This window comes from Tetrao urogallus (assembly GCF_951394365.1).
Source record: "Tetrao urogallus genome assembly, chromosome: 1".
NCBI lineage: Eukaryota > Metazoa > Chordata > Aves > Galliformes > Phasianidae > Tetrao > Tetrao urogallus.
In genome coordinates, this window is record NC_136813.1 from 133361566 (window position 1) to 133372773 (window position 11208).

General features: G+C 38.2%; 1 protein-coding gene across 1 annotated transcript in view; it reads left to right on the top strand.

The window, feature by feature from the left end:
• Nucleotides 1–10782, top strand: part of DCP1B (decapping mRNA 1B) — a gene marked incomplete at its 5' end in the record, with an annotated part of 40869 nt that extends 30087 nt beyond the window's left edge. The window contains 4 exons of the mRNA XM_079548100.1: nt 613–741; nt 1500–2336; nt 8185–8433; nt 10616–10782. Coding sequence (XP_079404226.1) covers nt 613–741; nt 1500–2336; nt 8185–8433; nt 10616–10696 — 1296 coding nt within the window. The 3' untranslated portion in view covers nt 10697–10782. The remainder of the gene's footprint in view (nt 1–612; nt 742–1499; nt 2337–8184; nt 8434–10615) is intronic.
• Between the last annotated feature and the right edge of the window lie 426 nt (nt 10783–11208).

The following is an 11208-nucleotide window of genomic DNA, read 5'->3' on the forward strand; positions in this document are numbered from 1 at the left end:
GAATTAAACGATGGCCTCTCTTGTCTCTGACTACTTTTAGTCGTCTGTCTCTGCCTGCTCATTTATAAATACAGTTATTAATTCCGTCATATATAATAGGTAAACATGCTAATCTACAACTTGATTAAATCTTTAATTATTTTTCTGTGTGAGTATACGAGTTCCCACATTGTGGAATGTTTATGTAATAGAATTTGATTTTAAAATTTCAGCAGTTAGCAAAAAGCATTTTAAATACTCTGTGTGTACATAAATCCCTGTATCTAAACTACTTGAGACTATTAAAGGTCTTGCTGACTCCCGATACAGGAAAAATGTGTCAGATTGATTTTGTGTTAAGTGCAGGACAAGCCAAAGATGAGAACTGAGTTTCAAGCTAAGGGGAAACCTTGTGCTCAAAAAAACCTTGGAGTTAAGTGTTTATTTTTACATATGTCTTTTGATTTTAGAAAATCAGGTTGTAGTTCTTTCAACAGCGTAACACCTCATGGTGCTAGGGCTGTCATTTTTGCTAACTGAATACCCAGCTAGGTCTGGATTTTACTGTGGTAGAGAACTAAGAGGGAAAAGTACAATAACAGTTACTAAAAAATACTGATTTTTCTGTTTCAGTGTAAGACCTGTTCTGAGCCAAAACAAATAACTAGTTCCTCTGCAATCTGTAACAACCCCAACCTAATCAAACCAATTCCAGTGAAGCCTAGTGAAAATCAACATCAACGAATATCTCAGCAAAGCAAGGTAAAGTGTTTTGTGTGTGTTCTGACTAGTGTTATAACCAAGTAGTCATCCAAGAGTACTTAATTAGATCAGAAAATCAGTGCAAGAATTTGTGGTAAAACCACAGTAAGGATTATGTTTTAAATGCAAAACTAATCTATATATAAAAAAGTCTGCTTCCATCCCACCAATCTGAGTACTGAGACGTAGCATCCTGATGCAGCAGTTAAAAATAAATAAAAAAATTAAAAACCACCTTGTTTTTCAATGTTGAGATGCTGCTTTGATCCCAAGCTGGTGTAGTTAATTGCTGAACCACATTTTTTGTGTTTGTTGTCTTCAAGGGAATTTTAGGTAATCTAAAAGTCTTTTGCTTTTACAAAAGCATCTTCAAACTATACCATATTGCAAAAGCTGAATTCAGTCAACTGTGACAAGGAGATGTACCAGAAGTGACCTTGCTCTGCACAGGGGGAGGTTTTTGTTCTTTATTAATGTTGTACGGATGGCTGGACGGGTAGGTGCTCTTTTATGGTATTTAAAGTGAAACCACTGCTATCTTTCAGATTCACTGGTTTTCTCCCACATTAGCAGCTTGACAACTGTTTTCTTGCCCTTCTGATGTGACTGAACTATTAGAAATTCTCTAGGGAGAAAAGAGCATAGCAGTTCTCTTGGCTTTTTCTTGAATACTGCTGGCTAAATATTGTCACCACTTAATGTTATTTATCATGCGTGACATAACTACACTTAAGATTTTTTTCTTTGTCCCTTCGCAGAATGCGGATCCTGAACCGCAACACTTGTCTTTGACAGCCCTGTTTGGAAAACAAGAGAAAACAGATGTCACAGAACCACTTAATAAACAGCATCAAGAGAACCTTCCTGTTAGGCAGGGTGTGGTACGTTCTCTGTCCTATGAAGAACCTAGCAGGCATTCTCCCTGTGCAGAGAAACAGCTTTGCCCTGCTATTCAAAAGCTGATGGTGCGTGGGACAGACCTTCACCCGCTTGCTGAGTTTCCTGAGAACCGACTCTGTGAAAATGGCAATATCCACCCTGTGGGTGAGACTTTCACAGGACTCTTCCAGCCTGTGACTTCTCGTGGCATTGCAACGTCTCACGTAGTTCAGGATGCTGCTGGTACTCAGAGCTTGTTACAGAAATTGCAGAGTCAGTCAGGGTCGATGACTAAAATGGATCCCAGTGCAACAGGATCTGTGAACTCAACAGCTTCTGTGTTCAGCAGGACTCCTGCTGCTGTTGGAGCACCAGCAGCACAGATGAATAATGTGACCCAGCCACCTTTGGTATATTTCAATGGTTCCCTGCCAGGTCAGACTTTAGAGTCTCAGACACTTGGTAAAGAACAGTCCAAACTTCCTAGACAACCAGTTTCTCTCTCTGGCAATCAGACAGCCAATTCTGGGGTGATATCACCTCAGGAGTTATTGAAGAAGCTCCAGATCGTGCAACAAGAACAGTTGCATGTATCCAGCAGACCAACCTTGGCAGCTAAGTTTCCTGTTGTTACTCAGAACACCAACACCTTGAAACCACTGGATTCCTGGATAGAAAAGGCACCGGGTACGGAAAAGCAGAGCTCTCTCTTTCAGGTAAATAAACAATTTCAGAAGCAGTTTTCTAAAAAAAAAAAAAAAAAAAAAGCAAATCTCCAAAATACTGAGTTCTTTTGATTGTGCCCCTGATATTGGGGCCAGAAAATTCAGGAGACATCAAGAGATGACACGTCTCTACTTAATACATTTTTCTGTCCTTTAGGAGAACCTCAAACGTGATTACTAATCCTAGACAACTGCTCACTGCTAACAGTGTCATTCTTTGTAGGAACTTCCTCATTTGAATGTCTTCATGTGTACTCTGCTTGAGGATGAGCATTAAAGTCCCTTTTACTTCCTTTATAGGAGATACAGAATCCATAAGCCTTATATTGTGTTGGAGTCTACAAGTTACTTACCCAAATTATAAATCATTATTTTTTCTGCTGCTTATCTGCTGCAACTTCTTAAATAGTTGAATGAAACACTATTGCTCCAAATATCCTCCTTATTGCTAGAAAGCTATTTTTCACCTGAGGAGCCTGAAATAGCCATTTAACAATTAAGGGCCACGTGGGCTACATCTGTCATAAACACTGACAGATCATGATTTCTAATTTCATGAGAGAGGTCAGAGGAAGATGAATTTGATAGAACGAATAGCCACATTATTTTAATTCTTTCAATTAAACTAGCATGATTTTGAATCTGTGCGAAGGAGCGTTTGGTGGATTAGTCACTGAAATTTTTCAGGATCAGTTGCTTACAGATGGCAATCTGACTTTCCAGTGAAATGCTAATGAATAGAAAGAGGATCTAGGGTCACAGTGATTTACTGTTTTTGCTGGGAATGGAACTTGCCTGCTACAAATGAAAGAAATTGTCCAATTCATTGGGAAATGCGCGTATAGAATGGAGACTTAAGACATTCTTACTTGGAAGATAAAACTGAAATGAGGCAAGTACCAGGCTATGCATAATAAGCTAGTATGTGCAGTAGAGAGTGGGGAAGAAACCTTGATGTGTTTTCAAATGAAAAATCCGTATTGATGCTGATGAGGCTAATGACTTTGTGTATATTTGAGAAAAAAACTGATGTCAGCATTAGTTTTAGTATGAAAAGGGAGCTGAGGCTCTCTGAGGATCTCACTAATAATGCAGTTACAATAATTTTACAGCTTTAGTATAAATAGAGAAATAGCTTGAGAGAAGGGACAATTTTTACTGGAAGTCACATCCGCTAGAATTATTGCTGCAAGTTTGCTTTAAAAGGGAGGAACAAAACCAGAAACACACACACACACACAAAAAAAACTGAAGAGACTCTAAATCCCACTTTGCATGGCTGTGAGCAGTCCAAAAAGATTGAAGTTGCCTAGGGGTGGCTATGCTGACACCGCTACAGCTGCTATTGAAACAGCATTAGATCAGTTTTTGACACATTTTTGTATAAATAGAATAAAAATAATAATAATCAAACTTAATAAACAGACTAAAAATTATGAAAGTATGACTAATAATTGTTTGGGACACCTAAATCTCTGCAATATGGAAGGAATGGCCTCTCTGATATGCAGCAGATTCTGCCTTCCCCATCCCCCCCCCTCCCCCCCCCCCCCCCAAAAAAAGGAAAAAAAGGATAGGAATTAAGGAATAAGTCTTTATTCCCGTAGATTACCATGAATTTGCCATATGAAGAGATTCTTGAAGATAACAATTCAAAACAACTTCTAAAACCGACGTTAATGTTTTTATAATCGCATCCATACTATAGACAAAAGCTTTTAAGCGCTGCCACGCCTGCAGACAGACATTTGAGTGAAATTGAGTTGGCATCAATATATCTGCACATGCTCATGCAAAATTGATCAAAGTAGATTCTGCTGACAAATACGGCAAAAGGTTTGTTCTCTGTAATTGCTTATCTTTTGGTATTGCATCTTTTACTGTAATCCAGCACACGAAAAAAGTGAATGCTAAAACGCTTGACAGGAATAGAAGGGTATCTGGACAGTGTCTTTGTTGTTTGGAAAAATCACATTACAGGAACATCCCAGATCTATCAGCAGTGCTGAGAAAATTAAAGCAATAGTCTTTTCCACAATTGACACATTACAAGTCCAATTTTAAATTGGCTTCTGCATCTCCATATGGTGTAAGAACTGCGCTCTCCCACGTGGAGAGGAAAAGACCAGTTACAGAAGAATAAAAAATAAAACTAAACATGAAAAGCGAAGGAATAATGCTTGGAAGCATTTGTCTGATGCTAGCCCTACTCTGAGAAGTATTCCTTATGCAGACAGTGAGTAACACGTGCTTTGGATGCAATGAGAATGCATTAATCTGCAATGGGCTTTTAAACATGTGCTTAGTATTAGGCATGAGTTATGCCAATTATAGATTCATGCATGCTGAAGTGTTTATGTTAATCAGAATTGTGATTTGGAGAATGCTTACAATAACCTTGACACAAGTTGATCTTTTCTTCAGAAGTCCACTTATATTGTATACCACTCACTTGATTTCGTAGAGCATTTTCCATCAAAAATGTCATAAACCTGCTGTGTTACATGTTCTGAATGTATGTCCAGTACATAGTAGCTAGTGGTGTGACGCCTGCATCAAAGATACCTATTACCATAACTGCAGTTTCAGCATGAGATTATAAGCATGCCGAGGAAGAATGCAAAAGATATGTTAAACTTGTCATGAAATGTAATCTCAGATTCGATAGTTATGCATCAATTAAAATTTTCTGGATGATACTCAAGAGACAAAACAATGTTACGATTAGCATTATAATTGGCTGCATTGTAACAGCAATTGTTTTTAAAATTCTGGAGCCATTCCTAGATGAAGTGTTCTCAGCTCTAAATAGTGCCCCTACAAACAGCCCATGGCATCCCCCGGGTGCTGATGTTCCACAGGAGTGCTTGATGCAAGTGGAATTTTGCACACGCAGAAAGAGGAAGCAGGGCCTGGTCCCAGTCTCCCATTACAGGAGCGCCATGTGTTTCTTAGTGCGTGGTGTTATGTGAATTTGCCAGCTGTAATGTCTAGCTGCTAGCAGCCATACACAACATTAAACATATCTTAGTGAGCATTTGTGCTTCAGAGGAGGAATAGTACGTGCTGCAGTGACTATCTTGCACATTTTTTCATTGTTCTTACTTTATTGCTGCACAACTGACAGTAGATTCCCACTCTGTTATTAGTGACTCAGAGATGTAAGTGTTGACCTGAAAAAGCTGGAGCTAATTCAGGGAAGGCTGGATGCACAAGCTGCTCTTGTTAGATTCTGTGAGAAAGAAAGGGATCTGTAGTGTTTTGGAAAGGCTGTTACGCCTTGTACAAAATTACTCAAGGCTAAAAGACTGATTTGAAGGTTGTATGTCTGTACAGAGTGTTTCCAGTGCTTTTGGCAAAAGCTTTGCTCTGTAGGAATCACACTAGCAATGCCAGTCCAGTGCCCTACATTTGCTGATGGGCATCAGTTGTCAGGTGGCTGGAGGTGATCTGAATTGAATTTAAACTGAAAATTTGCCCTTATGTTTTAAAACATATTTTTTTTTACACATAAGTTTTTTAAATGGCAGAAGCTTTGAGCATGATCTCTTAGCAAAAGAAAATACATTTTAATGTTTGCACACAAAAGCACTTAGTATGGGCTGAGAATAAAAGATGCATGTATTCTTCTGAGGCAAGTACTTGAAATACTGCAGTAAGCTGTAGATATTAGCTCTGTCGCCAGTAGATGGCAGCATTGCTTATTCCATATACCATCCATATGATTGGAAAACCCTTCCAAAAAGCTGTTTCTATCCAGAACAAAATAAACAATTTTTGATATATCTGTTAAAACAAAACACATGTATGTTGGACAGTAGTAACTATCTGTTACATAATTTGTGTCAAATTTTGTTTGTTTGTCTCAGACTCTAAAGAGAAGTAAGTGTCTTTTGATTTCAAAGGACTCATCGTTTAGATCCTTGACATCATCAGTCTTAGGTTTCCCTGTCTTAGTGAGATAATTTACCTCCTCCAGCTGCTCCCCACCACTCCTTTGCTGGAGGCTCCTACCCTGCAGAGCATGTGCATTCTTTAAATCACATTAGGAAAAATCATCTGATTTCAGGTAAGCCACCAGTTTTACTTGGGATAAACTAAAGAGAAGTTATTCAAGCTGCATGGATGAATAGGTCAGAGATGCTGTCTTGATTGTCCGGAGGCAGCCGATCTTCTACAGGCACATCTGCAGGAGATGTGTGTGCACATGCTGAAGGTCTCAATCTACATCGGTATGGCCCCGTGGACTTCTGATGGTTTTCCTCTAAAATGAGCATTGGTTTTTAAGCATAGGTGTACAAACATCTGTGCCACTTTACTTCCTGAAGCAAACCTGCATTAAGCTAGAAATACTGTTAATTCATTCAGGAGCTTGTAAGACAGACTTGATTATTTACTTTTTCATCTCACAGGGGAGAAAAAAAGGTAGCAGGTAGAGAGTTGAATTTTTAAGTAATATTCTGTATTTGAGAAACAGAGGAACAATGTTTACCTAGAAAGTGTACTGGGAGATTTTTGCCTGAGACGCATATTGCATGCTTTCTAATGTGTGTAGGTCTGTCCTGGCCCCTAGTCTTTCTGTTTCCTTCAATTTAGCACCAGCGAGCATGAAATCTCAGTCTTCATTATTCTATTCTTTTTGTACTGTTGCCTAATATTGCTCAGAAATGTCTTGTGTAGAGCAATTGTGGCTAGGGCTAAGAGAACCAGTGAAAGAAAGAATGCTTTTTAATGTTCATGTGCATTGTCTTGCACACCTAGGAGATCAACTTCAGATCTATTTTCTTAGTCTTAATTTCTCTTCAAAATTGAAATGTAACTCAGGACACAGAGCGGAGTGATGCTGTAGCCTTTCACCTTCGTGGAATAGCAATAAATCATGTTCCAGCTCCAAGCATGGAGGGCTAAAACTAATTTCTTTGTGCATTCTGTTCCTTGAAAAAAAAGATTGGGTGCTTGAATGCTGAGGAGACAGCTGATAAGGATTTATTACTAGAATTACCAGCAGAAAGTTTCAATATCTACAAACTTAGTGAATAAACTTTGTTTTGCCATATATTATATCTGCTAGTGCTGACTAATCCTGCAGGTTTTTCAGTTCTGAGATGTATCGCAAATTTGAAATGTAAAAATTCTTTGACACCCATATTTGCATGTTGGCATGGATATGACAACTCGTGGAACTTCAGCAGTGTCTGGATTTTCCTTCTCTTTGAGGGCCATTTTGATGAGCTGAGTATTGGTTGGGAATCAGTTCTGTTTCTTACAGTGCCACTAGTTCGCTGCAGGTCTTTACATAAATCATTTAATCTCCATTTTGTTTCACTTCTCCTAGCTTAAAAAGAGAATATAGAGGTGTTTGTATGCACATATATGCACGTATATATATGTACATATATCGAAAGTGATAATTGGCAAGTATTTTCTAGTATTAGATACAAAGACTGAGCTTTATTATTGGCATTTGCTAGTAAGAAAGAATATTATCAAACTTCAGGGCTTACTGACCTTATGGAAAACTTCTCACCTGCATTCTCTGAAAATGCTCATTATTCAGCAATAGTCTAATTTCTGTGATAACATGCTTTTGTACTCAGATCGCTTGCCTGACAGGTAGACTGTATTGTATTTGAACTCATGACTGCATTCTCAGTTTGGATGGAGGTCCTTTTAATCTGGAATTGAATCATATAGGAGTCCTGAACTTGGAGGTTCATGTGACTATACCAATCTCCCACAGTTTCTGTACCTGTTGCTAATCAGTCTGCAGCTTTAATCATCTCAAATCATATATAATTAATTAAATAGGTTATTTAATTGATAATTTTTATGTGCACAGGTAATCTCACCTCAGCGCATTCCTGCCACTGTGACTCCTACCTTATTGATGTCCCCAATGGTGTTCACTCAGCCCACACCTGCTGCACCAAAAGCCAATGAAAGTGGGCTGTTAGCAGCATCAAACCAAGAACCTTCTGCCAGCTCTGCTAACCTTCTCCTACCACTGCAAACCCCAGAGCCACCTGTGATCACCAGCAGCTCAGTGACAAAGATGCAGCTGCAGGAAACACTTCTACACCTGATCCAGGTAAAGTGCCAAGAGTTCTACTTCAATTTAAACCTTTATTCCCATTTTAATATAAGCACCTGGTCATCTGAAGAGTTGTATTCATCTGTTTAGAGACTAAGGGGGTAATTAAGTATGTGCTGGAATTGTGCTTTTTATTGCTGTGTTAATTGAGCACTATTCCATAGATCAGGGAGGTAATAGCCTCTTCTTGCATACTGCTAGCTTAAATGCACTGTGATTAGTCAATGTAGTTTGAGATTAGGAAGAGATGATACAATTGAAGGAAAAGAATAAAGATGACTGAAAGCTTCAAAAGGCTGTCCTGAGAGCTGGAAAGATACCTGTTGAATTTCTAGCAAAGTAAAGGTTGGTTATCTTAGCAGGCAAATACTTTAAAGAGGCATGCTAGCAGCAAGAACAACTCACATGGGAAATGTGAGCAACTTTAAAATACAGGTTAACATATTTATGTTTGTAAGTAACAACATGCTAGTTTTATCTGTTCTATGTACTTCTCTACTTGAAATGCTAAAATTCCTCTTGCTAGAATTATTTGATCTTAAATCTGAGAAAGCGTTAACAGCATATAGGACATTATTGTTTCCTGGTCTGCGATTATATGAATGATTATGATTTTTTTTTTCAGTAACTTGCTCTGAACTTAATACCTGAAGAGTGGAGGTTGAGACTATAGAATTAAAAGAACTGGCTATAGTACATAATGAATGGAGGCACGGGTTGAAGTGTCTAATTTGTAGGCCAAACTATGCCTGTAAGGCTTGGCAATACGATATGTCTTTATTGGAATGCTGAAGTGACTCACATAAAATGAAGTTTAAATTATAGACCTAGAAATAAAATAGTGTCTTTTAGACATTAGATGTTCTTCTCATTTTCCTCTTTATTTTTATGTTGGATTTAAAAATAAAAGTATTGTAATATTTTGTCTTACGTATGTAAAATATCTGGATAGTAGGCAAACTGTGTACAAAATTGAAAAGGAGACTACTTGTGAAAGAAAACTAGATTCTGTGCTCTGAAATTATATTTGAAAAATGCATTTTCAGTCCTGCTGTTCTTGATGGCAGCTAGGATTAACTGTGTTACCTGGAAATCATTTACTGCTTAATAACATGATGCTGATCGCTAGTTTCTTAGCTAGCATTTTCAGTTATATAACACTACAATCTCAGTTGCTCCTGGTTTTCCTCAAGGACTGCCCTGATTTTAATTATCTTCATATGTTTATGTAAGCTACTTAAGACACTTTTTCTTAATGTGAGTTTGCTAGTTCTTGAAAAAACTGGTCTTCTAAAGAGGAAAGTTAAACACGCAGCAGAGCCAAAGAAGCAGTTCGTGGTAGGAGCATTAAGTCTAAAATAATTAAACAGTCTAATGGTGATAGGACAAGGGCTTACGGATTTAAACTAAAAGAAGGGAATTTTATGTGAGATGTTAGAAAGTAATTTGTTACTCAGAGAGCAGTGAGGCCCTGGCCCACACTGCCCAGAGAAGATGTGAGTGCCCCATCCCTGGAGGTGGTCAGGACCAGGTTGGATGGGTGGCAGCCCTCCCTCTGGGATGGGGTTGGAATTGGATGAACTTGAAGTTACTTCAAGCCCAAGGTGTTCTGTGATAAACAAGATAGAAGTATTTGTCCAGGTAGGATTTAGCATAGGAGCAAAACCCAAAGTGTTCCACTGTTCCTTCAGAGACACTTACAATAATCAGTGAACTAACGGAAGAAACTTAAGGAAACTGTTAGGTAAGTGGGGGCAAAGAGAAGAAATTACAGGATTATATCATGGAATCCTCAGAGTTGGTAGGGACCCTTAAAGATCATCTTGTCCAACTCCCTTGCAATGAACAGGGGCTTTAGATCAGGTTAGTTAGATCAAGTTGCTCTGAACTGTATTCTTTGCAGTATCATGCAAGAACAGCGTAGTCAAGATAAATCAATGTGAGTTTAGAAAGTTTACTTTCTGTCTATTCATTACTACTTATAGAGTTGTGCTTCCCATCCAGTTATATATTACATTCAAGCCATAGAATATATGTTTGTACAGGAAATAGCCCTTCTGTTGTGTGCTTCTTAAGACAGAGCAAGGTTGAAAAGTATTTTGTCTGTGAAATGAAAAAAGAACCTTGTCTGTGTACTCAAGAATGTCTCCTTTGTAGTAACAATTGTTTTGTTTTTCAGAACGACGACAACTTCTTAAACATTATTTATGAAGCGTATCTCTTCAGTGTGAGAAAGGCAGCAATGAAGAAATCCATGTGAAAGATATTTTGTTGGTTTAAAAAAAAAAAAAATACGAAATTTTACTTCCTAAATCCCAGGAAAAAAAGGCTTCCAAATTTTCAACTGATGTTACATTTAAAGAAATGAATGGTCTTGGGTGCTTTGCATACACACAGAATTTGCTTGTTAGCAGGTGGGTGGAAATGGATTGTGCCTTCAGGGAGAGGTGTGTCACAATGCTGAAGACTTAATCGCAAAGTATTTTTCGTAGACTGGCCCATACTTAGAATTGGTTTTCCTGCATAAAGTCACCGTTCTCAGAGTTCAGTTTCGTTTTTGACTTACCGCATGGTTATTCATTGACTGGGTGCGTTTCTTCCAATATCACGTGCGACTTCCACGATGAACGATGCCTGTTTCTGACCACATGGTGGCAATGTTGGACTTTTTTTTAGGAAAGTGAAAATCGGTGAAATTTTGGAACTGAAAGTCTTAGGTAAACTGTTATATCACCTTACTTAGTTGTCTGCAGAGAGATTTAGAAGAAATGT